This window comes from Xenopus tropicalis, chromosome 3 (genome assembly GCF_000004195.4).
Source record: "Xenopus tropicalis strain Nigerian chromosome 3, UCB_Xtro_10.0, whole genome shotgun sequence".
NCBI classification, from domain to species: Eukaryota; Metazoa; Chordata; class Amphibia; order Anura; family Pipidae; genus Xenopus; species Xenopus tropicalis.
In genome coordinates, this window is record NC_030679.2 from 5,986,474 (window position 1) to 6,013,757 (window position 27,284).

Genomic DNA, 27,284 nt, shown 5'->3' on the forward strand with positions numbered 1-27,284 from the left:
GCCCACTTTTGGGGTAACTTTCTATCCCTATATGTCTAATATATAACTATATGAGCCTCACCCCAATTTGACTAATGATTTGTCTTGTTTCAGGTCACCGGTCTCTGTGGATGAACAAGGTGAGTGGCTACTGATCCCCATGGACCCAAAGGGCTCATTGATGAATGCGGGGGCAAATGTGTGCACGTTCTAACCCTATTTACAGAGGCACTAATTAAAGATGCAAGAGGATCCACCAATGAGAAGGCTGATCAATACCATGGATACTAAGGGGGTGGTGTAATAAAAGGCACTAAATTTGCCCAGGAGCAGTAATCCATAGCAACCAATCAGCAGGAAGCAATGACTGGTCACCTGTTTAAAATCAAACATCTTATTGGTTGCTATGGGTTACTGCTCCAAGGTAAACGTAGTGCCTTTTATTACATATGGGGGTTAGACCCAGCTTAACAACTGTTTAATTGTACCCACTAGCTATCTAGCTGAGGTGACCTCCCAATCTAATTATGGATGCAAGAGAACTCACCAATGAGAAGGCTGTTTATCAATACTAAAGCTAGTTATCTTGCTTTTATCTAACATAGGGAGACTACAGTGCAATTCCCAATATTTCGCTTAGACATAAGGAGAGGGGCTGTTGGGGTGCTCAGTGCTTGTGTAATATATATATGTATGTATATAGGAACTGCATATCAGTTATAGAAAGGTTTTTTTCATTATTCGGAAGAACGCGTCCACCCAGCAAACAATAGTGTTTTGTGAGTCAGAACCAGCAGTACAGACAGATAGGCCGTTCATTATGAGAGCAAAACAATGCTAGAATTTGGCAAATACAGGCCTGTTTGTTGATTTAACCCTTTTCAACTATTTTCCAGCACTCACAGAAGCAGTTGCCGCGGGTGATCTTGCCAAGGTAGGTACCTGAGCTTCTTGTATCACAACCTTTGCTTGTTAACTAGTGCCTCTCTGGACTCTCTACACTCCTGGGCCCCCCCTGCAACTGCAGGGTCTGCTTCCTCTGTAGTTGCTGGTTTTTACAGACTTACAGCCCCTCTAACTGTCAGCTACCATTAGAGTGTTCTTGCCCCACCCACTGTTGAGTCACAGACTTCCTGCCCCTCCCCCTGTAAGCTTCCATCAGAGTGTTCTAGTCCCATTCACTCCTTGATTCACAGACTCCCTGCCCCTCCCCCTATAAGCTGCTATTAGAGTGTTCTAGTCCCACCCACTACTCGAGTCACAGACTCCCTGCCCCTCCCCCTGTAAGCTTCCATCAGAGTGTTCTAGTCCCATTCACTCCTTGATTCACAGACTCCCTGCCCCTCCCCCTATAAGCTGCTATTAGAGTGTTCTAGTCCCACCCACTACTCGAGTCACAGACTTCCTGCCCCTCCCCCTGTAAGCTTCCATCAGAGTGTTCTAGTCCCATTCACTACTTGATTCACAGACTCCCTGCCCCTCCCCCTATAAGCTGCTATTAGAGTGTTCTAGTCCCACCCACTACTCGAGTCACAGACTCCCTGCCCCTCCCCCTGTAAGCTTCCATCAGAGTGTTCTAGTCCCACCCACTACTCGAGTCACAGACTCCCTGCCCCTCCCCCTGTAAGCTTCCATCAGAGTGTTCTAGTCCCATCCACTCAGGGTCGGACTGGGCTGCCGGGACACCGGGAAAAATCCCAGTGGGCCCCGGCAGCACAGACCCGACCCTTGCCGGTGCTCCCCCTCCCGACCTCCTCCCCTGACGCATCAAATTTACGCGCTCGGAGGAGGACGTCAGGTGGGGGGGACCAGCGAGGGTGGTTAGGGTGGCCTCTGCGAGGGGGGGTTTGGGGACGCGCCTGGCTGGGGGCACCTACAGGGCCCCGGTAGGCCCTTCACCCCCCAGTCCGACCCTGCATCCACTACTCGAGTCACAGACTTCCTGCCCCTCCCCCTGTATGCTTCCATCAGAGTGTTCTAGTCCCACCCACTACTCGAGTCACAGACTCCCTGCCCCTTCCCCTGTAAGCTTCCATCAGAGTGATCTAGTCCCACCCACTACTCGAGTCACAGACTCCCTGCCCCTCCCCCTGTAAGCTTCCATCAGAGTGATCTAGTCCCACCCACTACTCGAGTCACAGACATCCTGCCCCTCCCCCTGTAAGCTTCCATCAGAGTGATCTAGTCCCACCCACTACTCGAGTCACAGACTTCCTGCCCCTCCCCCAGTAAGCTGCCATCAGAGTGTTCTAGCCCCACCCACTGTTTGAGTGACTCCCTGCCCCTCCCCTGCAGTACGGCTGACATCATTGCATTCTGAAACAGGTCTTCCTACTGGGCAATAGTCAGCTGAAAGCTGAGTTACGATTGGTAGTTAAGGCAAAGGGACGCAGTCAGCACCATTCTGAATGCCATTGATCCAATGCCAAAGTGAGAGGTGGCGGTTCTGTTCGGATCAGCGACTGTGCGGGTTGGCTAAATGGCATTTTTGGGAAGAGACATTAATCAGAATTATTAGCAGTTCATCAGCAAATGGATCAGGGTTATTGGAAATCTCTGCCGCGCTGCGCTAGGGGGAATGGCGGCCAAACTCATTAGATTGATAACCGTATGGCGTATGGGCCGACAAGCAGCCAATCAGAAATACCCAAGAGTGATGTTACAGCACCCACTCCCCCCCAGCCTATAGGCAGCCTGCTATGTTTGTTGTTACCCCCCCACCCCCGGATACAGACTGAATATGAGCCGCCATGATGATTCATTGGCTGGAAAGCCACCGGCGCCGACAGAGCGAATAGATCCTGGCACAGTGCGCCGAGAAACATCTTGTTCCCTGCAACTTCATTATTTCCCTTCCGTGCCAGGAGCAGCCCCCACTGCTGCCCCCTCCCTCCCTGTGTATAGGGATGCCCCGCCCACTGCAGCTGTCTGGGGCAGCTCTGATTGGTCTAACCCTGTGATGTTCTCATGTTCTGCTGGGCTACAAGTTGGTCTAACCCTGTGATGTTCTCATGTTCTGCTGGGCTACAAGTTGGTCTAACCCTGTGATGTTCTGATGTTCTGATTGGCTACAAGTTGGTCTAACCCTGTGACGTTCTCATGTTCTGATTGGCTACAAGTTGGTCTAACCCTGTGATGTTCTGATGTTCTGATTGGCTACAAGTTGGTCTAACCCTGTGACGTTGTCATGCTCTGATTGGTTACAAGTGGGTCTAACCCTGTGACATGCTCATGTTCTGATTGGTTACAAGTTGGTCTAACCCTGTGACATGCTCATGTTCTGATTGGTTACAAGTTGGTCTAACCCTGTGATGTTCTCATGTTCTGATTGGCTACAAGTTGGTCTAACCCTGTGATGTTCTGATGTTCTGATTGGCTACAAGTTGGTCTAACCCTGTGACGTTCTCATGTTCTGATTGGTTACAAGTTGGTCTAACCCTGTGACGTTCTCATGTTCTGATTGGTTACAAGTTGGTCTAACCCTGTGATGTTCTCATGTTCTGATTGGCTACAAGTTGGTCTAACCCTGTGATGTTCTGATGTTCTGATTGGCTACAAGTTGGTCTAACCCTGTGACGTTCTCATGTTCTGATTGGTTACAAGTTGGTCTAACCCTGTGACGTTCTCATGTTCTGATTGGTTACAAGTTGGTCTAACCCTGTGATGTTCTCATGTTCTGATTGGATACAAGTTGGTCTAACCCTGTGATGTTCTAATGTTCTGATTGGTTACAAGTGGGTCTAACCCTGTGACATGCTCATGTTCTGATTGGTTACAAGTTGGTCTAACCCTGTGACATGCTGATGTTCTGATTGGTTACAAGTTGGTCTAACCCTGTGATGTTCTCATGTTCTGATTGGCTACAAGTTGGTCTAACCCTGTGATGTTCTGATGTTCTGATTGGCTACAAGTTGGTCTAACCCTGTGACGTTCTCATGTTCTGATTGGTTACAAGTTGGTCTAACCCTGTGACGTTCTCATGTTCTGATTGGTTACAAGTTGGTCTAACCCTGTGATGTTCTCATGTTCTGATTGGATACAAGTTGGTCTAACCCTGTGATGTTCTAATGTTCTGATTGGTTACAAGTTGGTCTAACCCTGTGATGTTCTAATGTTCTGATTGGTTACAAGTTGGTCTAACCCTGTGACGTTCTCATGTTCTGATTGGCTACAAGTTGGTCTAACCCTGTGATGTTCTCATGTTCTGATTGGATACAAGTTGGTCTAACCCTGTGATGTTCTAATGTTCTGATTGGTTACAAGTTGGTCTAACCCTGTGACGTTCTCATGTTCTGATTGGATACAAGTTGGTCTAACCCTGTGATGTTCTCATGTTCTGATTGGATACAAGTTGGTCTAACCCTGTGATGTTCTAATGTTCTGATTGGTTACAAGTTGGTCTAACCCTGTGACGTTCTCATGTTCTGATTGGCTACAAGTTGGTCTAACCCTGTGATGTTCTCATGTTCTGATTGATACAAGTTGGTCTAACCCTGTGATGTTCTAATGTTCTGATTGGTTACAAGTTGGTCTAACCCTGTGACGTTCTCATGTTCTGATTGGATACAAGTTGGTCTAACCCTGTGATGTTCTCATGTTCTGATTGGATACAAGTTGGTCTAACCCTGTGATGTTCTAATGTTCTGATTGGTTACAAGTTGGTCTAACCCTGTGACGTTCTCATGTTCTGATTGGATACAAGTTGGTCTAACCCTGTGATGTTCTCATGTTCTGATTGGATACAAGTTGGTCTAACCCTGTGATGTTCTAAATGTTCTGATTGGTTACAAGTTGGTCTAACCCTGTGATGTTCTCATGTTCTGATTGGATACAAGTTGGTCTAACCCTGTGATGTTCTAATGTTCTGATTGGTTACAAGTTGGTCTAACCCTGTGACGTTCTCATGTTCTGATTGGCTACAAGTTGGTCTAACCCTGGTGATGTTCTCATGTTCTGATTGGATACAAGTTGGTCTAACCTGTGATGTTCTCATGCTCTGATTGGATACAAGTTGGTCTAACCCTGTGACGTTCTCATGTTCTGATTGGCTACAAGTTGGTCTAACCCTGTGATGTTCTCATGCTCTGATTGGATACAAGTTGGTCTAACCCTGTGATGTTCTCATGCTCTGATTGGATACAAGTTGGTCTAACCCTGTGACGTTCTCATGTTCTGATTGGCTACAAGTTGGTCTAACCCTGTGATGTTCTCATGTTCTGATTGGATACAAGTTGGTCTAACCCTGTGATGTTCTAATGTTCTGATTGGTTACAAGTTGGTCTAACCCTGTGACGTTCTCATGTTCTGATTGGCTACAAGTTGGTCTAACCCTGTGATGTTCTGATTGGTTACAAGTTGGTCTAACCCTGTGATGTTCTGATTGGCTACAAGTTGGTCTAACCCTGTGATGTTCTGATTGGCTACAAGTTGGTCTAACCCTGTGATGTTCTGATTGGCTACAAGTTGGTCTAACCCTGTGATGTTCTGATTGGCTACAAGTTGGTCTAACCCTGTGATGTTCTGATTGGCTACAAGTTGGTCTAACCCTGTGATGTTCTGATTGGCTACAAGTTGGTCTAACCCTGTGATGTTCTGATTGGCTACAAGTTGGTCTAACCCTGTGATGTTCTGATTGGCTACAAGTTGGTCTAACCCTGTGATGTTCTGATTGGCTACAAGTTGGTCTAACCCTGTGATGTTCTGATTGGCTACACGTCGGTGGAAGAGGCACCAGTGATAATTGAGACCATATTTGGTATTATTGTTTATTATATGTATAGATACTAAGTACATTGAGCATCGGGTACATTGCTGCCTATTCCTCCAGTTGCTATGGAACTATATACATGTAACAGGGCATTCCGGGGCCACATTCAATGTCACATAAGGTCGTATCGGGGGGGGGGGGGGTATTAATCTTACAGAACCTTACTATCCTGTATCTGATCCACCCCCCCCTTCCGATCATTAATCCTATTCCCCAACCCCCCCCCCCAATAATTCATGTTTGAATAATGACCCTGTCGCCGTTGCGTGGGCCCCGCTCTAAATGCATGTATTACGCTCCCCCTGCCGCCCCCGGGGCCATTAATCTTCTCCATAGGACGAGAAGCAGATTGATTATAAGGAATCCATAGAGCAGGGTATCGATCCCCGTCACTTTATAGGCTGTGTACCTGCCAGGGTTGCCATACGGGTACCTACCTCTCATACGAGCTTAGGGAGTCACCAAAGTCATGAATTTGGAACAGGACGAGGCGCCCCCTGCTGTCCAGTAGGTAAGTCGGACTGAATTGTGCTTAGTACAGGGGAATCCCTATGTGCCATAGTTTTATGGTATCTCTCTGTACAGGCTATGGGCAAACTTAGGGGGCTGTTCCTGCTGAATTGTGCTTAGTACAGGGGAATCCCTATGTGCCATAGTTTTATGGTATCTCTCTGTACAGGCTATGGGCAAACTTAGGGGGCTGTTCCTGCTGAATTGTGCTTAGTACAGGGGAATCCCTATGTGCCATAGTTTTATGGTATCTCTCTGTACAGGCTATGAGCAAACTTAGGGGGCTGTTCCTGCTGAATTGTGCTTAGTACAGGGGAATCCCTATGTGCCATAGTTTTATGGTATGTCTCTGTACAGGCTATGAGCAAACTTAGGGGGCTGTTCCTGCTGAATTGTGCTTAGTACAGGGGAATCCCTATGTGCTATAGTTTTATGGTATCTCTCTGTACAGGCTATGGGCAAACTTAGGGGGGCTGTTCCTGCTGAATTGTGCTTAGTACAGGGGAATCCCTATGTGCCATAGTTTTATGGTATCTCTCTGTACAGGCTATGAGCAAACTTAGGGGGCTGTTCCTGCTGAATTGTGCTTAGTACAGGGGAATCCCTATGTGCCATAGTTTTATGGTATCTCTCTGTACAGGCTATGGGCAAACTTAGGGGGCTGTTCCTGCTGAATTGTGCTTAGTACAGGGGAATCCCTATGTGCCATAGTTTTATGGTATGTCTCTGTACAGGCTATGAGCAAACTTAGGGGGCTGTTCCTGCTGAATTGTGCTTAGTACAGGGGAATCCCTATGTGCTATAGTTTTATGGTATCTCTCTGTACAGGCTATGGGCAAACTTAGGGGGCTGTTCCTGCTGAATTGTGCTTAGTACAGGGGAATCCCTATGTGCCATAGTTTTTATGGTATCTCTCTGTACAGGCTATGAGCAAACTTAGGGGGCTGTTCCTGCTGAATTGTGCTTAGTACAGGGGAATCCCTATGTGCCATAGTTTTATGGTATCTCTCTGTACAGGCTATGAGCAAACTTAGGGGGCTGTTCCTGCTGAATTGTGCTTAGTACAGGGGAATCCCTATGTGCCATAGTTTTATGGTATCTCTCTGTACAGGCTATGAGCAAACTTAGGGGGCTGTTCCTGCTGAATTGTGCTTAGTACAGGGGAATCCCTATGTGCCATAGTTTTATGGTATCTCTCTGTACAGGCTATGAGCAAACTTAGGGGGCTGTTCCTGCTGAATTGTGCTTAGTACAGGGGAATCCCTATGTGCCATAGTTTTATGGTATCTCTCTGTACAGGCTATGAGCAAACTTAGGGGGCTGTTCCTGCTGAATTGTGCTTAGTACAGGGGAATCCCTATGTGCCATAGTTTTATGGTATCTCTCTGTACAGGCTATGGGCAAACTTAGGGGGCTGTTCCTGCTGAATTGTGCTTAGTACAGGGGAATCCCTATGTGCCATAGTTTTATGGTATCTCTCTGTACAGGCTATGGGCAAACTTAGGGGGCTGTTCCTGCTGAATTGTGCTTAGTACAGGGGAATCCCTATGTGCCATAGTTTTATGGTATCTCTCTGTACAGGCTATGAGCAAACTTAGGGGGCTGTTCCTGCTGAATTGTGCTTAGTACAGGGGAATCCCTATGCTGCCATAGTTTTATGGTATCTCTCTGTACAGGCTATGAGCAAACTTAGGGGGCTGTTCCTGCTGAATTGTGCTTAGTACAGGGGAATCCCTATGTGCTATAGTTTTATGGTGTCTCTCTGTACAGGCTATGGGCAAACTTAGGGGGCTGTTCCTGCTGAATTGTGCTTAGTACAGGGGAATCCCTATGCTGCCATAGTTTTATGGTATCTCTCTGTACAGGCTATGGGCAAACTTAGGGGGCTGTTCCTGCTGAATTGTGCTTAGTACAGGGGAATCCCTATGTGCCATAGTTTTATGGTATCTCTCTGTACAGGCTATGAGCAAACTTAGGGGGCTGTTCCTGCTGAATTGTGCTTAGTACAGGGGAATCCCTATGTGCCATAGTTTTATGGTATCTCTCTGTACAGGCTATGAGCAAACTTAGGGGGCTGTTCCTGCTGAATTGTGCTTAGTACAGGGGAATCCCTATGTGCCATAGTTTTATGGTATCTCTCTGTACAGGCTATGGGCAAACTTAGGGGGCTGTTCCTGCTGAATTGTGCTTAGTACAGGGGAATCCCTATGTGCCATAGTTTTATGGTATCTCTCTGTACAGGCTATGGGCAAACTTAGGGGGCTGTTCCTGCTGAATTGTGCTTAGTACAGTATATTTCCCCTTTAACCGCTCACATCAGCCTTTATACTGCCCAATCTCCCCTTCACATGGTTCTGTAGTTTCTCTGAGAGTGTTTTTGGGCGCCCGGCTTTAAACCAAAATAATTACTGGCGCTATAAACGCCTCTGTTATCTGGATATAAGCGCAGTGCGGCGTAGCCGGAAGGTTAATGATTCTTTGTATCACAAACACAATGAATTTCTCATCCCTAAACGTTCCGCCTGGGAAATTCATTTTCATCGACACAAAGAGGGGCCTTTTCCTCCCCAATTGGTCATAGAAACGGGGAGATTTGGGTTTCTCTGTGTTTAAACGAAACAATGCGGAACAGTGTTCCTATAATGTATAATGGCAGGCAGGGTGCTGTGTTATACTGATGTCTGAATATATCTATATATCTTTCTATTTATCTATCTATGTATCTATCTATCATCTATCTATCTATCTATCTATCTATCTATCTATCTATCTTTCTATCTATCTTTCTATCTATCTATCTATCATCTATCTATCTATCTATGATCTATCTATCTATCTATCTATCTATCTTTCTATCTATCTATCATCTATCTATCTATCTATCTATGATCTATCTATCTATCTATCTATCTATCTATCTATCTATCTATCTATCTATCTATCATCTATCTATCTATCTATCTATCTATCATCTATCTATCTATCTATCTATCTATCTATCATCTATCTATCTATCTATGATCTATCTATCTATCTATCTATCTATCTATCTTTCTATCTATCTATCATCTATCTATCTATCTATCTATGATCTATCTATCTATCTATCTATCTATCTATTATCTATCTATCTATCTTTCTCTCTATCTATCATCTATCTATCTATCTATCTATCTATCTATCTATCTATCTTTCTATCTATCTATCTATCTATCTATCTATCTATCTTTCTATCTATCTATCTATCTTTCTATCTATCTTTCTATCTATCTATCTATCTATCTTTCTATCTATCTTTCTATCTATCATCTATCTATCATCTATCTATCTATCTATCTATCTATCTATCTATCATCTATCTATCTATCTATGATCTATCTATCTATCTATCTATCTATCTATCTTTCTTTCTATCTATCTATCTATCTATCTATCTATCTATCTATCTATCTATCATCTATCTATCTATCATCTATCTATCTATCTATCTATCTATCTATCTATCTATCATCTATCTATCTATCTATCTATCATCTATCTATCTATCTATCTATCTTTCTATCTATCTATCTATCTATCTATCATCTATCTATCTATCTATCTATCTATCTATCTATCATCTATCATCTATCTCTATCTATCTGTCTATCTATCTATCTATCTATCTATCTATCATCTATCTATCTATCTATCTATCTATCTATCTATCTATCTATCTATCATCTATCATCTATCTCTATCTATCTGTCTATCTATCTATCTATCTATCTATCTATCGCTCTATCTATCTATCTATCTATATATAATATTGGGGCTGCACTGTTTTCTGGTGTTTTTGTGTTACATAGAGACAAGTGATTTTTGAAAAACCATTCTTTCTAGTCCCCATTGTAACAGCAGTACTGTACAGAGAGATACCATAAAACTATGGCACATAGGGATTCCCCTGTACTAAGCACAATTCAGCAGGAACAGCCCCCTAAGTTTGCTCATAGCCTGTACAGAGAGATACCATAAAACTATAGCACATAGGGATTCCCCTGTACTAAGCACAATTCAGCAGGAACAGCCCCCTAAGTTTGCTCATAGCCTGTACAGAGAGATACCATAAAACTATGGCAGCATAGGGATTCCCCTGTACTAAGCACAATTCAGCAGGAACAGCCCCCTAAGTTTGCTCATAACCTGTACAGAGAGGGTTTAGAATCCGTTAGGGTTCCTGCCAGGACAAAGACGTGCACGGGAACAAAAAGGGAAAAATAATTTATTTCTACACGCACGTAACTTATAAACCTTTTCTGTAAAGGCAAATACAAAGGAATGTATTATAACAAATAGAAAGAAACCAGCACTAGCACGCAGGGAGCACGGGAGGCTTCAGCCAGCAGATAAGATAAAGTTGTTTTTCATAACATGTATTTGGTAAGGTACAAGCCTGCTAGGGTGCTACTGGGGAACACAACTATTATGGGATGTCAAGCCTTGCAGTCAGCAGTTACAAAATGGAGATACGTTGTAAAATGGAATGTAATACGCTAAGCTTCAGAGTACAGGCATGGGATCCCTTATCCAGAAACCCATTATCCAGAAAGCTCCGAATTACAGAAAGCCCGTCTCCCATAGACTCCATTTTAATCAAATAATTCAGAATTTTAAAACTGATTTCCTTTTTCTCTGTAATAATAAAACAGTACCTGTACTTGATCCCAACTAAGATATAATTACCCCTTATTGGGGGCAGAACAGCCCTATTGGGTTTATTTCATGGTTAAATGATTCCCTTTTCTCTGTAATAATAAAACAGTACCTGTACTTGATCCCAACTAAGATATAATTACCCCTTATTGGGGCAGAACAGCCCTATTGGGTTTATTTAATGGTTAAATGATTCCCTTTTCTCTGTAATAATAAAACAGTACCTGTACTTGATCCCAACTAAGATATAATTACCCCTTATTGGGGGCAGAACAGCCCTATTGGGTTTAATTAAAGTTTTGTTGATTTTTTAGTAGATCGAAATTACGGAAAGCCCCTTATCTGGAATACCCTTGGTCCAGAGCATTCTGGATAATGGGTCCTATACCTGTATATGAATATATGACTTATGTTTAAACCTCACAATGTCAAAGTCAAGTGTATTTGGTGAAGGAGCAATTAGTTGTAGCAAAGACAATAGACCAATAAGCACTGGCCGTATCTATCATATGGGCCTATGAGTCTCTCGGCTGTTGGAAGTTGCTCCTTTACCACATCTAAAGGCTCCTCTGGACATTTATTGTTGCCAAATCCACGTATTGGCTCAATCGCACCAGAACGTCCCAGTAAGGGTGCCAGTTGACTGTTTGTCGAGGGTCTTCATATTTGTTTAACCTCCACCAAATCTCATTGCGGGAGGGGAATCCCAGCGGCGGCTTTTTTAGATACAAATGCTCCTGAGATGTTCTCCAGCTATCTTCAGCAGCCAGGACTTTATTCTGTAGCATGGAGTATTCCAGAAGAACCTGCTCTGGAACTCTTTGCTTCAGTCTGGGCAGCAGTCCTTCCAGGATCTTTTGCTTGTAGTCGTAATCATTCCTGGAGACGTTGTCACTTTGCTTTAGAACCTGGTATTCCATCCACAAACGATTGAAGAACTGCAATGCCGACTCTTGTTCCCACATTTTATCTTTTCGAAACATTTCAATAATGTAGGTTTGGGGCCTCAGGCAATTGACAACCTGTTGGCAGGCCTTCAGCCACGGAGCGTCGCCAACATTGATCATGTTGCTCAGAGCGGAGAACTTGTTGGGTTCCATGCATCGGTACAGCAGCCTTTCTACGTCTGTCATCGTCCACTTTTCCACTTTCATTTGCTCCTCGCACTTATACAGCCATTCGAAGACGTTGTTAGAGGTCAAGGAGCCCATTTCCCCGGCTATGGTTTCCATTTCATACCAGCTGTGGGTTAGAGTCTCTCCGGGAAACATCAAGGCACGGTTGGGATCTTTTCCATGACGCATTAACTCATAGAGGATCTTCTTTCCGATTTCCAGAACTTCATCGATTCCTTCTTTGTAGGATTCAGCCGCCCCCCTAAATGGTTCAACTTGCATTGGGCAATCCAGTTCTTTGACTTTAATCCTTAGTTCTTCAACAAGGATTCGCGTGGACTTCATGAAAGGCATTTGCTTGGAGCGATAATGCCTAGCTTCTTCTTCCTTAGTCCTTAATTCTTTGGTAAGGTCTGTAAAGGACTGGAGCAAAGTCTTCTGCTGGGCTTTGGCATCGTCTAACTCTAGTTCCATAGCCTTTACTTTCTTCTTCAGAACATCAAGAGAGCCAGCCAGACGCATTTGTTCGGTTTGGGAATCCTGTAGTTCTTTTTTTTTGGCACTGTGTGCCTTCTGCTCATTCTGCAACCTTTCTTCCAGAACTTTGTAGGCTTGCGCCCATTGATTGTTTATCGTATATGAGTGGTCCAACAATTTCAAAGTCTTCTTGGCAATGACATAAAATCCCATAAACACTTCGGCTTTCTTTCTTTTTGACTTTGGTAGATCTTCCATGGAATACCTAAACTTCTCCCATTCTGCGCACCACTTGGACAGAAGATTTTTTATTTTTAAGGCCTCTTCTTCCTCATCTGGAAGAGGTTGAGGTTCTTTAAGTATTTCCCATGCATAACATACAGCTTCCCACTGACTGTCAACTATTCGATCTGGTAGAAGGCATCTTAACATTCTCTCTCCCTGGTCAAAGTCAAACAACGTTTACTGTTTTTTTGGGGGGTGGAGATAGTGCCTATGGAAAGATCAGATAACAAAATGACAAATTATGGACAGGAAAGCAGTGTTTTTGGCCCAACCCCTTTTCACCTCTTGATATCACTGAAGCATATAGAGAAATAGTGTAGCGACTAACAGTGACCAATCAGAAATTTACTTTCATTCTATTTCTATCCTATGCAGGGAATTGTGGGGACCCCCCCCCCCCAGGCCATTGGTGTCCAGGACCCACTAGGCAGACAACAAGTAGAATGGAGCCCCAAACACACAGGGCCACCTGACCCACCCTGATCATCCAATTATGTCAAAACCACACCCACGGTTCAACAATCCCATAAATCATTGTTGAACTGTAATTAGCAAGGAAGAGAGCAATACAACTAAATGGTGACCCACCAAGTGCCACCAGGGTCCAAATAATGTGTTCTGGGGTATTATACAAGGAATTGGCACTGTATTTATCCTGCTGTGGGTTCTGGGGTATTATACATGGAATTGGCACTGTATTTATCCTGCTGTGGGTTCTGGGGTATTATACATGGAATTGGCACTGTATTTATCCCGCTGTGGGTTCTGGGGTATTATACATGGAATTGGCACTGTATTTATCCTGCTGTGGGTTCTGGGGTATTATACATGGAATTGGCACTGTATTTATCCTGCTGTGGGTTCTGGGGTATTATACATGGAATTGGCACTGTATTTATCCCGCTGTGGGTTCTGGGGTATTATACATGGAATTGGCACTGTATTTATCCTGCTGTGGGTTCTGGGGTATTATACATGGAATTGGCACTGTATTTATCCTGCTGCGGGTTCTGGGGTATTATACATGGAATTGGCACTGTATTTATCCTGCTATGGGTTCTGGGGTATTATACATGGAATTGGCACTGTATTTATCCTGCTATGGGTTCTGGGGTATTATACATGGAATTGGCACTGTATTTATCTGCTGTGTGTTCTGGGGTATTATACATGGAATTGGCACTGTATTTATCCTGCTGTGGGTTCTGGGGCATTATACATGGAATTGGCACTGTATTTATCTGCTGTGTGTTCTGGGGTATTATACATGGAATTGGCACTGTATTTATCCTGCTATGGGTTCTGGGGTATTATACATGGAATTGGCACTGTATTTATCCTGCTATGGGTTCTGGGGTATTATACATGGAATTGGCACTGTATTTATCTGCTGTGTGTTCTGGGGTATTATACATGGAATTGGCACTGTATTTATCCTGCTGTGGGTTCTGGGGTATTATACATGGAATTGGCACTGTATTTATCCTGCTATGGGTTCTGGGGTATTATACATGGAATTGGCACTGTATTTATCTGCTGTGTGTTCTGGGGTATTATACATGGAATTGGCACTGTATTTATCCTGCTGCGGGTTCTGGGGTATTATACATGGAATTGGCACTGTATTTATCCTGCTATGGGTTCTGGGGTATTATACATGGAATTGGCACTGTATTTATCCTGCTGTGGGTTCTGGGGTATTATACATGGAATTGGCACTGTATTTATCCCGCTGTGGGTTCTGGGGTATTATACATGGAATTGGTACTGTATTTATCCTGCTGTGGGTTCTGGGGTATTATACATGGAATTGGCACTGTATTTATCCTGCTGTGGGTTCTGGGGTATTATACATGGAATTGGCACTGTATTTATCCTGCTGTGGGTTCTGGGGTATTATACACGGAATTGGCACTGTATTTATCCTGCTGTGGGTTCTGGGGTATTATACATGGAATTGGCACTGTATTTATCCCGCTGTGGGTTCTGGGGTATTATACATGGAATTGGCACTGTATTTATCCTGCTGTGGGTTCTGGGGTATTATACATGGAATTGGCCCTGTATTTATCTGCTGTGGGTTCTGGGGTATTATACATGGAATTGGTACTGTATTTATCCCGCTGTGGGTTCTGGGGTATTATACATGGAATTGGCACTGTATTTATCCTGCTGTGGGTTCTGGGGTATTATACACGGAATTGGCACTGTATTTATCCTGCTGTGGGTTCTGGGGTATTATACATGGAATTGGCACTGTATTTATCCTGCTATGGGTTCTGGGGTATTATACATGGAATTGGCACTGTATTTATCCTGCTGTGGGTTCTGGGGTATTATACATGGAATTGGCACTGTATTTATCCTGCTGTGGGTTCTGGGGTATTATACATGGAATTGGCCCTGTATTTATCTGCTGTGGGTTCTGGGGTATTATACATGGAATTGGCCCTGTATTTATCCTGCTGTGGGTTCTGGGGTATTATACATGGAATTGGCCCTGTATTTATCCTGCTGTGGGTTCTGGGGTATTATACATGGAATTGGCACTGTATTTATCCTGCTGTGGGTTCTGGGGTATTATACATGGAATTGGCACTGTATTTATCCTGCTGTGGGTTCTGGGGTATTATATATGGAATTGGCACTGTATTTATCCTGCTGTGGGTTCTGGGGTATTATACATGGAATTGGCACTGTATTTATCCCACTGTGGGTTCTGGGGTATTATACATGGAATTGGCACTGTATTTATCCCGCTGTGGGTTCTGGGGTATTATACATGGAATTGGCACTGTATTTATCCCGCTGTGGGTTCTGGGGTATTATACATGGAATTGGCACTGTATTTATCCCGCTGTGGGTTCTGGGGTATTATACATGGAATTGGCACTGTATTTATCCTGCTGTGGCTTCTGGGGTATTATACATGGAATTGGCACTGTATTTATCCTGCTGTGGGTTCTGGGGTATTATACACGGAATTGGCACTGTATTTATCCCGCTGTGGGTTCTGGGGTATTATACATGGAATTGGCACTGTATTTATCCTGCTGTGGGTTCTGGGGTATTATACACGGAATTGGCACTGTATTTATCCTGCTGTGGGTTCTGGGGTATTATACATGGAATTGGCACTGTATTTATCCTGCTGTGGGTTCTGGGGTATTATACATGGACACAAAAATCCTCCTTGGCTTGGTCTGTGGCTGCAAATCATCTATAACTTTGCATTTCATTCTCTGTACAAACTGCAATAACTTATTCAGACCCCCAGGTTTATATGCAGAGTAGCAGTGATTTTGAGAGTATTTTCAGTTGGTCATTATTGTTAATTTTCGGTATGTTTTTTTTAATTTCATATTGAACCTTGAATGAAGACCAACTGCAAATTCCCTCAGAGAATCAATGTCTACATACATGTAAAAAGTTTCATTTCAGGGTGCACTTACCCTTTAGCACACAAAATGCAGTTGCACCTGTATATACACTATCATTATACAGGTAAGGGATCCCTTATCCGGAAACCCGTTATCCAGAAAGCTCCGTATTACGGAAAGCCTGTCTCCCATAGACTCCATTTTAATCAAATAATTCAGATTTTTAAAATTGATTTCCTTTTTCTCTGTAATAATAAAACAGTACCTGTACTTGATCCCAACTAAGATATAATTACCCCTTATTGGGGGCAGAACAGCCCTATTGGGTTTATTTCATGGTTAAATGATTCCCTTTTCTCTGTAATAATAAAACAGTACCTGTACTTGATCCCAACTAAGATATAATTACCCCTTATTGGGGCAGAACAGCCCTATTGGGTTTATTTCATGGTTAAATGATTCCCTTTTCTCTGTAATAATAAAACAGTACCTGTACTTGATCCCAACTAAGATATAATTACCCCTTATTGGGGCAGAACAGCCCTATTGGGTTTATTTAATGGTTAAATGATTCCCTTTTCTCTGTAATAATAAAACAGTACCTGTACTTGATCCCAACTAAGATATAATTACCCCTTATTGGGGGCAGAACAGCCCTATTGGGTTTATTTAATGGTTAAATGATTCCCTTTTCTCTGTAATAATAAAACAGTACCTGTACTTGATCCCAACTAAGATATAATTACCCCTTATTGGGGGCAGAACAGCCCTATTGGGTTTATTTAATGGTTAAATGATTCCCTTTTCTCTGTAATAATAATGGAGATCGAAATTACGGAAGATCCCTTATCTAGAATATCTGGAATACCCGTGACCCTGAGCATTCTGGATAACGGGTCCCATACCTGTATCAATAGACTAGAGGCAGGAAAAAGCAAGGCTCGTGGTTTCTACATCGCACCCCATATAACCTCGTGCAATACTAAGGAGATGGATACATTTCTATATTGTACCCCAAACAACACTGGGGGGGTATAAAGTCTATAGCGCAGCATTAAAGGAAAGGAATACTGTACTTACAAAACGCATGAGATCCCTATGCCGTTCAGTCTGCAGGAAAATGATTACTTTTTTCTGCTTTTTTTTTTGGAAAGTCCCAAATTCTTGTTTTACCACCTGATCTTGAGGAGCCAATCATTGCATTCCCCAGTATCTGACATATTTATGGCATCATGGCCAGCAACAGTGACCTTGGTGTTTGGCACATAGGGCCGGACTGGGGGGTGCAAGGCCCACCGGGTCTCCCGCCCCAGGGGCCCCCACCGGCCGTGTCCCCTAACCCCCCTGCAGGGCCCCCCACCGGCCGTGTCCCCTAACCCCCCCTGCAGGGGCCCCCACCGGCCGTGTCCCCTAACCCCCCCCCGCAGGGGCCCCCACCGGCCGTGTCCCCTAACCCCCCCTGCAGGGCCCCCCACCGGCCGTGTCCCCTAACCCCCCCTGCAGGGGCCCCCACCGGCCGTGTCCCCTAACCCCCCCCCGCAGGGGCCCCCACCTGACGTCCCCCCCTGAGCGTGGGATCTGCCCATGGATTTGGAATGTGTTCAATAAAGTCCAGATTTGTTTAATAGTGGATCGTGTGGGAGATGGTTGGATCAATAATTGCACTGAAAGTGATACTAACATGGAAAAAATGTATATATTTTGCTTCCACACTACTTCCTGTTACAGTTAGAGCTGCATCACTTCCTGTCAGCTGATCTCTGAGGGAGCACACAGCCCATCACTAAATGGCGGCTCAAGGGAAAGGATGTAAAAGGGCAATATTTACTGATATATATATTCCAGTTTGGGGAGATTCTTTAATAGGCCACTTATTTAATGGTTATTCCATTGTAAGCAGCAGTCCTGCCCTGCTTTATGGCTGAGATTCTAGCTATCTGTATAACAGAGCATTCTGTCACAGTGGCACAGATCCTATCTGATCCCCCCATTGTAAGCAGCAGTCCTGCCCTGCTTTATGGCTGAGATTCTAGCTATCTGTATAACAGAGCATTCTGTCACAGTGGCACAGATCCTATCTGATCCCCCATTGTAAGCAGCAGTCCTGCCCTGCTTTATGGCTGAGATTCTAGCTATCTGTATAACAGAGCATTCTGTCACAGTGGCACAGATCCTATCTGATCCCCCCATTGTAAGCAGCAGTCCTGCCCTGCTTTATGGCTGAGATTCTAGCTATCTGTATAACAGAGCATTCTGTCACAGTGGCACAGATCCTATCTGATCCCCATAGGAAGAGGGTGTGTCTGATAGAGCTCGTCCATGTCTGGAGCAAGCCCAGGCCCTGCTAGGGCTGGTAGAGCTCCTCGCAAATCTGAGGCCCAGGCTTTGGGGCCTAGCCCATGTGCTGAAATTTCAAGGCCAAAACTAAGGTCATCTTCGCTGGGAACCCCTAGATCTACTAGGAGGAGGAACAGCAGCGACAGTGATATGGAGGTAGAGAAAACTGTGCAAGAGGCCAGAAACTAAAGCAAAAGAATGTACAGGTTGCAAGAGATCAGGAAGTTGGGCTTCGGCGTGGAGCAGCTTGTGAAGGATTTTCTTCCTCTGAAGGTCCCCCCTCCACCCCTTCAACAACCCCCAAACCAAAAGGAAAGCAAAATGAGAAGGCAAAGCAAACACCAAAGAAACCTGTGAGTACTAAACCCCAGAAACAGCAGGGGCAGCCAGCAATGCCTGCAGGTACAGCTAAGGCTGTGGAGGCTGGAGTGAGTGCAGCTGAAGATGCGGCTGAACTGCACAGAGCACCGTCAGATGGTACCAGAACGCGAGCAACAAAGATGCCCGGCAGTCCTTCCGTTCCAGACTTGGTGCCAAACCCAATATCTGCAGAGTCTGAGGAGGGAGCCTGTCAGGTTTTGGGCCACAAGGGGTGAACAAACTGCTGGTAAGAACTTACCTTCTTCTGCAGAGGAACCGCTAGTGTCCAACATGGTGCCCGCTGGCAAAGCTGAAAGCTGAGAGTCCCATCAGTGCTGGCAGGGGCACTGGCACCGCAGAGGTAAATACAGCAGGGAAGAGCAGTGAAAGCAAGCAGTCAGCAGCAACTCCACAAGCAGCTAAAGCAGGCAGGTGCTGAAGGGGTTAACAACACAGGTGCAAAGTCGTCTAGGTGAGCAGGCAGCTCAGGTGCAAAAGCCTCATACTGTGAAGCAGCACATTCACATGGCAGCAAGTGAAGGGGAATCGTCTGCTATGGATAAGAGGGGGAGAGCCGGTTTGAAGGGGAAGTAAAGAGCACAAGCAGGAAAAAAAATAAAAATCAGCCCATAACAGCAGAAAGAGTTGCGGAAGCTCTAAATGAATTAGCAGCTCTTCAGAATGAGAAAAAGAAGTTGCAACTGTCCTATTAAATGTCTTGTTAACTTATTTGCCGTGTCTGATGAGAAACACAAAGTGGCTACAAAGCAAAAGAAAGATGCATTGTGTAGAGAACTGTCTGATGTGGAATCCAGGATACAGACATTATTTCAGGAAGTCGGGGCCATGGAAGGAAGTGTATCAGAACAAACAGAGATTCGACGCAATGCAGCCTTCCTACCAAGCCACACGCAGGAGGTACAATGTACAGACTGTCAGGCACTCAAGCACCTCAAACAGTTGCCGCCAGCTCAGAGAGTGACACGGAATTCACCAAACCTTTGCCTCCCCGGAGACAGAGGGGAAAGGAGAAAGTGAACTGGCAAAATATGGCTTTCAGTGAGAAGGAGCTGGAAGAGCAGGAGAGAAAAAAGCAGGAGCAAAAAAGTTTCAAAGTGAATGTCCCGCAAGTCACCGCAGACGTCGAAGCAACCTATGCGATTGGGTCTGACCAAGACTTCCCAGCATTGCCCACAGCAGAGGGAAAGAGCCCAGCGAGCCCACCAAGCACCGCCCAAGCCCAGTCCCTGGGAGAATCCTTGTGAGCCAGAAGGGGAACCATCTACTCGCAGCAACATGGAAGTACCTTCTGTTCCTCAGGGGGTGGTGCAAGTACCTGTGGTGGGGCAAGTACCTGTGGTGGGGCAAGTTGAACCTTGGGGGGTGCAAGTACCTGTGGGGGTGCAAGTACCTGTGGGGGTGCAAGTACCTGTGGGGGTGACTGAGGAACATGGAGAGAGTGAGGTGCAGAGTGAGTCTGTGGGGGAAGTGAATGCTGAGTGTGATGACAAGTGGCAGTCACACAAAGGGTTAATGTTGGAAGGCCAATCAGGGAGGCAGAGCAAGGGACACAGAATGGAGGCAGATCAGAGGCTGGTCAGCGCCCAGACAGGAGTGGAGCTCAGCAGGGACAGGGAGCCCAGGTAGAGGTGGAGACAATACAGGCAGGGGGTGAGACTATAGCGGTAAATCCCTCACAGTTTTGGGAAAGGAGGAGACTCTTTGCCACCCCCAGATTTTTCAGATAATGAGGCCTTCAGAAGGAAGAACTGGGTGAAAATCAAATGGGATGGTAACAAGGATGAGGCCCCCCCAGGAAATTTATTGTAAAGAACCTCCTGTTAGATGGTATGGGCTTTACTCCCGGAGACCTCTCCGCTGTCATGGCTCAATCAAGCATCGAATTTGATGTTACCTTTAATCTCCCTGATGCCTCTGGATCATTTCTGGCGCATTTTACAATATACAGAGTAGGGCGGGTCACCAGAACTGGGATAAGTTAGTAGTTTATTCCTATGACAAGGCCCCAGACGAAGAACATTACGGTAATAATGAAAAACGATGCTGTCCCACAGGAAGACATCCTCATGTGGTTAAGGCGCCAGTGCACGGTCTTAACACCCTTAGTAAAAGCTTTCGATGAGGATGGAGTTTGGGCAGGGGTCTGGAAAACGCAGGTAAAATAAACATGTCGGGCAATGTGCCGCAACACTGCCCAACTCATTCTTCCTAGGGAGGGAGCGAGGTGTGTGCTTCTATTGGGACAGCCTCGAAATGTTTCAAACTGTGGGCAGGTGACCATCTGGCCAAGTCAATGTGAGGTCCTTAGGTGCGCCCTTTGTAATGCGGTAGGTCACGAGGCGGAGAGCTGTAAACCGCATACCGGTGCAACCTATGCAATCGAATGGGCCATATGCATAGGAAGTGTCCCGAGGCCTATCACAACGTAGTGAATAACTATTCCCGGAGATAGACAGGGAAATGAGGAGGAAATGGTGCCACCCGCAGGAAGGAGACACGGGGCAGGAAGGAGCAGAGGTTCAGGGGCCGCAAGAGAGGTGGTGTCTAAAAGATCTCTATGACTAAGGGTCCCAAACATGACAGAAGGAAGGAGAAAAGGCCAGACAGAGAGGTGAAAAGGAACCCTAACAATACAGGGAGGAAAGATAATGAAGGTTGGGAGTTTCAGAAAAGTAAAACAAAAAATAAAAACAAAAGAAATGCTGAACCTGTTAGACCCAGGGGAGAGTAGCTCAGGGGTCTGTTCTTTCTCACTCAGCACTAAGAACAAGTTTTCGGTGCTGGAGGAGGAGCCGGACAGCTGGGCGACAGGGCAGAAAGAGAGGAGGAGTTAGAGAGGATGCGCAGGGAGGAAGAAAGAAGAACAGGAGCAGATGGAAATCCAACTTGCATCACAAGAGAGGTAGGGAAACCGAGGATCAGCCAGTAAGGAAGAAAGGTGGTGGGGGGGGCAGTAACTGGAGATCGCGGTGGTGGTACAGTTGGCCTTGAGGATGATGTGCAGGTCCAATCAGGTCCTCAGGCGAAACGATTTGGAGAGGCTACAGGTCAGCAGGCAAAGAGGCAAATTTGGTCAATTAGGGTTCATGATGGCGCAAACTCAAATTAGAATCCTGTCATCCAATGTCTGTAGCATAAATCTGAGCGGCGCCGAGGTTCTTGGCTTATGAGAATCTCTCCCGCTCAGATGCGGAGGTGTTTTTTCCTTCAGGAGACCCGACTCGCTACTAGGGGCGGATCTGAGAAAGGCAAAGGCTGACTGGCGACATGGGCCTTCCTTCTGGTCCATTGCGGAGGAGCCATGTGGCGGAGTAGGGATACTGTTTCGAGGTGGCCTCGATATTAAAGTGCATCGTCTCCTTGAGATCCAGGTGGGGCGTTGTTTACTACTAGATGTTACATTAAATGGCAGGCGATTTCGCCTTATAAACGTCTATGGGCCACAGTCTATGGCAGGCAGGAGGGCTTTGCTGAGTGAGATCAGGCCCTTTCTGCACACGTCGCTCCCGGTCGTCTTTGCTGGTGACTTTAACCAGGTTCCTCAGGCCAGAGGATCGTTCCGGAAGGATAGGTAAATCTGAGAGCTATTTTTTAAATATGCTTATTCAGCAGGTAGGACTGGTCGATGTCGCTACCTGGGGCGGGCCGGAGAGCGGCGCATACTTACAGGTGTGCAAATAGGAGCAGCCGTCTGGACATGGCTTTTGTCAGGGCAGGTGAGGAGTTCACTAATGTTAGGGGAGGTGGCGACCGAGTACTCTGACCATCTGACTCTTTCCTTTACAGTGGGGGTCTCCTCTATTCCAGCGAGTGGTAGGGGTCTCTGGCGCCTTAGTGCAGATTCCTTGGAGGGCGAGTCAGTAGGGAAGTCTTTTGGGGCTCTCCTTCAGCACCAGCTTGGGAGAATAGACTTTTACAACTCTGTGTCATCATGGTGGGAAGATGCCAAATGCTCATTCCGGGCTTTCTCCGTAAGCTATCTGTACGCAGGGAGGGTAACAAGTATAAGAAGTACCTGACTCTTTTAACGAAGTTGGAGTCCTCTATTTCGGATGGGGTGGAGGGGTCAAAAATTACCCGGCTGAAAGCCCAGATCAGAGAATGTCAGTACAGCTGCTACAAATCTCTTGTGCAGGAAAGGGATTATGGGAGTTTTCACTCTCCGGACCCCTTTTTAAAACTGCCGAGAGAATGTTGGGCGGAAGCTTATCACCGGTCTGATCGACCCCGAGGGTGAGTTACAGACATCCAGGGAGGGCAATCCTTGGGGTTGTGAAAGACTTTTACGGTTCTCTGTTCCGGGCCAAGGCTTTGGATAAGGGGAGGACTTCATCCTTCCTGGAGGCAACCCCAGGGCCTGATGTGACCAATTTGGACTTTGAGCCTTTGACAGCTGAGATCACGGAGGACGAGGTCAAAGCTGCCATCGACTGCCTTGCTAAAAAGAAGGCTCCAGGACCCGACGGCCTTACAGCCGAATTTTATAAGAAATTTAGAGACCAGCTGGCTCCGGTTCTCATAGAGGTCTTTAGAGACTGCCTGGAAGGGGGTATCTTGCCCCCCTCTATGAGAGAATCCTCCTTGATCTTGCTGTCAAAAGGTAAGGATCCGCAGCGGGTTGAGAACTGGAGGCCGATTGCCCTTCTCGACACTGATAGGAAGCTTCTCGCACGGATACTTTTTACTAGACTGATTTTGTTTTCAGGCACTTTATTATCTCCTGTCCAGTCCTGCACGGTGAAAGGGCGGAGCATATTCGAGGCGATCCTTACTATAAGGGAAGCCTTGGAACTATGCAAAGTCCAAAACATTGGGTGCTACTTCCTGTCTCTGGACCAGGCTAAGGCCTTTGATCGAGTGGATCATGAGTATCTGTGGGCCGTTTTGGCAAAGTACGGCATCCCGGGAATATTCATTAGGTGGCTATCAGCTTTGTACAAAGGGGCCGTAAGCTTTCCACTTATCAATGGGTGGCGAGGTGAGAACTTTGAGGTCGGGGCCGGGGTGAGACAGGGGTGCCCTTTAAGCCCTTTGCTGTATGTTTTTGCGATCGATCCTTTTTTAAGGCGTTTGCAGGCGGGTGGAATAAAGGGTCTCTCTGTTCCCTGTAGCCAGCCCCTCAGGTCAGTAGCCTACGCGGATGATGTCACGGTGGCAGTCTCTTGTCCGGAGGATGTGGGAGTGCTGTCCGAGACCATCAGAAGTTACTCAGAGGCCTCCGGGTCTCTGGTCAACATGGATAAGTCTCAAGCTTTTTGGTCATTAGACGAGGAGCCGGCTTTTCCGCTCCGGGAATTCTCAGTTGCCCCAACTCAGATTAGAATCCTGGGGATCAAGTTTGGGAAGGGAGATGACTGTAGGCAAAACTGGGAAGAGAAGTTGGATGCCGGGAATGCTAAAGTACAGCGATGGAAGCAGTGGAGGCTGTCCTACAGTGAAAGGGTGAAGCTTGTGAAGACTTACCTGGTCCCTATCTTTTTGTTTGTTTCCTATGTGTATCCGCTGCCTGAAGCTCTCTATGCTCGGATCCACAGTCTGTTCTTCCAGTTAATCTGGGGGAGCAGGCTGAATCCAGTAAAAAGGGGTGTCACTTACCTGCAGAGGAAAGAGGGAGGGTTGGGCATGTTATGTCCAGTGGCTTTCTTTGGCTCCATCTTCCTAAAGTCTAACTTTGGGTGCCTGGGCCAAAGAACTGATTCCCTGTGGGAATGTTGCGTCAGGCGTTGGGTATTGCCTCTGGTGGGAGATTGGGTGCTTGGCGGTAGCGTGAAGAAAGTCCGGGTGCGTGGTTGTCGTCTCCCAACGCATTTACAGTTGGGGTTGAAGCTCCTGAGGAAGTGGGATCTTGGAATTGGGGAACTGGGTTCTGTCCCGAGGAAACAGATCTATCAGAGGATCCTAGCGACCTATTTCATTGTCCCTTTGGCCTTGAAGGACTGCGTGGGGGACATTCTTTCCCAGAGCCTCCGGTGGCTCAATGACAGGAGGGTGCCTTCTAGGTACTTTGATCTAAACTGGCTCGCCCTTCAGGGAAAGCTTTTTGTGCAGGGCAATCTGCGCTACTTGAATATTGCGGACAGGAATTGCCCGTGGGGCTGTCCTGGTGATGAGACCCAGGAACATTTTTTGGTGGATTGTCCCGTAGCAAAAATTGTACAGTGTCAGCTGGCAGAGGCCCTCAAAGTGCCATATATCAAGAGACTTTCCTATGCAGATGCGGCTTATGGCGTTTTGTCTGTCCAACACCCCCTGGATAGAGGAACGGTGTACATGATTATATCAGTGATGAGGTACCACCTATGGCAATCCCGCTGTAGGAGATCTTTTAGCCAGGAGGATGTTATTATTGACCTTATAGTGAAAGTCTGTGGTGGTCGACTTGGGTTTCCTGAGGGAAAGGGAGCTAAAGCAGAGCTGCTCAAACGCATCCAAATGGAGGTGCATAACCCTGTAGCCTGGTTACTGTATTGCCTGACGATAGTGAGTGTAACAGCTGATCCTGTCTTCCTTTTGCCTCTTAAGATCAGTCATGGGAACCATGTTCAATGGGGAAGTGACCAACACTGTACCACCACCAGTAGGAGCTTATCAGCTAGCCGAACTTTAGACTTTGTGGCCGGGTGTGTGATGGTGGAGGGTGGGGAGGGAATGATCTTTTCATGGACAAAGGGAGGACTTTGCCGGTATCTGATTCTTGGGAGGGAATTATGGACAGAGGAAGGACTCTGGGAGGGTTTGGTGTGTGGTGATGGGAATTTCATTTAAGAGCTGAGGCATGGCAAGCCTAACTCACTGGTGGTGATGCTGGTCTGAAATGATCGGAATATTTAGGTTTGTTTTGATTTGAATGTATTTATTATAAATTGTTAAGTTTTCACTAAATAAAAAATTCCTATCTGATCCCCCCCCATTGTAAGCAGCAGTCCTGCCCTGCTTTATGGCTGAGATTCTAGCTATCTGTATAACAGAGCATTCTGTCACAGTGGCACAGATCCTATCTGATCCCCCCATTGTAAGCAGCAGTCCTGCCCTGCTTTATGGCTGAGATTCTAGCTATCTGTATAACAGAGCATTCTGTCACAGTGGCACAGATCCTATCTGATCCCCCATTGTAAGCAGCAGTCCTGCCCTGCTTTATGGCTGAGATTCTAGCTATCTGTATAACAGAGCATTCTGTCACAGTGGCACAGATCCTATCTGATCCCCCATTGTAAGCAGCAGTCCTGCCCTGCTTTATGGCTGAGATTCTAGCTATCTGTATAACAGAGCATTCTGTCACAGTGGCACAGATCCTATCTGATCCCCCCCATTGTAAGCAGCAGTCCTGCCCTGCTTTATGGCTGAGATTCTAGCTATCTGTATAACAGAGCATTCTGTCACAGTGGCACAGATCCTATCTGATCCCCCCATTGTAAGCAGCAGTCCTGCCCTGCTTTATGGCTGAGATTCTAGCTATCTGTATAACAGAGCATTCTGTCACCGTGGCACAGATCCTATCTGATCCCCCCATTGTAAGCAGCAGTCCTGCCCTGCTTTATGGCTGAGATTCTAGCTATCTGTATAACAGAGCATTCTGTCACAGTGGCACAGATCCTATCCCCCCATTGTAAGCAGCAGTCCTGCCCTGCTTTATGGCTGAGATTCTAGCTATCTATATAACAGAGCATTCTGTCACAGTGACACAGATCCTATCTGATCCCCCCCCATTGTAAGCAGCAGTCCTGCCCTGCTTTATGGCTGAGATTCTAGCTATCTGTATAACAGAGCATTCTGTCACAGTGGCACAGATCCTATCTGATCCCCCCCATTGTAAGCAGCAGTCCTGCCCTGCTTTATGGCTGAGATTCTAGCTATCTGTATAACAGAGCATTCTGTCACAGTGGCACAGATCCTATCTGATCCCCCCATTGTAAGCAGCAGTCCTGCCCTGCTTTATGGCTGAGATTCTAGTGATCTTAATAACAAAATAAACAGGCAGTTACATGAAAGAGTTAACCATATATAATTTCTCGTTAGTCATAACCCACAGAAAGTCGTCTCTGTACCTTCTCACTGGTCACAAATCGCTGAAAGGCTCCGCTTTCCGTCCTGTTGCCCAAACAAATTAAGCCTCTATCTCTCGGAGCAACTCAATATACACTCCTGCTCTATCTTAGTGATGGGCTGGGTGCCCCCTCAGAGATCAGCTGACAGGAAATAATGCAGTTCTAACTGTAACAGGAAGTAGTGTGGGAGCAAAAGTCAGAACTCTGCCCATTCATTGGCTGATGGGGCCTAGCATGTATGTGTGCCTTGGCTTGTTTGTGTGCACTGTGACTCCTATGATCCCAGGGGGCGGCACTTAGTACCTAAAATGGC

General features: G+C 46.0%; 2 protein-coding genes across 11 annotated transcripts in view; one reads left to right on the top strand and one right to left on the bottom strand.

Annotated features, from left to right (window-relative positions):
- dgki (diacylglycerol kinase, iota) overlaps positions 1 to 27,284 on the top strand; it is a 153,764-nt gene that overhangs the window by 117,571 nt on the left and 8,909 nt on the right. For all 9 annotated transcript variants that reach the window (XM_031898545.1, XM_031898546.1, XM_031898538.1 and 6 more), the window contains 2 exons: positions 94 to 119; positions 876 to 913. In XM_031898545.1, coding sequence (XP_031754405.1) covers positions 94 to 119; positions 876 to 913 — 64 coding nt within the window. The remainder of the gene's footprint in view (positions 1 to 93; positions 120 to 875; positions 914 to 27,284) is intronic.
- On the bottom strand, positions 11,375 to 27,114 carry LOC116409678. 2 transcript variants are annotated; one of them, XM_031898547.1, is made up of 2 exons: positions 26,972 to 27,114; positions 11,375 to 13,036 (listed from the first exon to the last, which is right to left on the bottom strand). In XM_031898547.1, the coding sequence occupies exon 2, from the start codon at positions 12,973 to 12,975 to the stop codon at positions 11,509 to 11,511; it is 1,467 nt and encodes a 488-aa protein (XP_031754407.1). In that variant the 5' UTR covers positions 12,976 to 13,036; positions 26,972 to 27,114; the 3' UTR covers positions 11,375 to 11,508. The 2 variants fall into 2 exon arrangements, with proteins under 2 accessions (XP_031754407.1, XP_031754408.1); XM_031898548.1 differs by lacking the exon at positions 26,972 to 27,114 and adding an exon at positions 17,289 to 17,504.

Excerpts from the sequence above, each read along its gene's own strand:
- LOC116409678 (XM_031898547.1), bottom strand. The coding sequence starts at position 12,975 with ATGTTAAGATGCCTTCTACCAGATCGAATAGTTGACAGTCAGTGGGAA.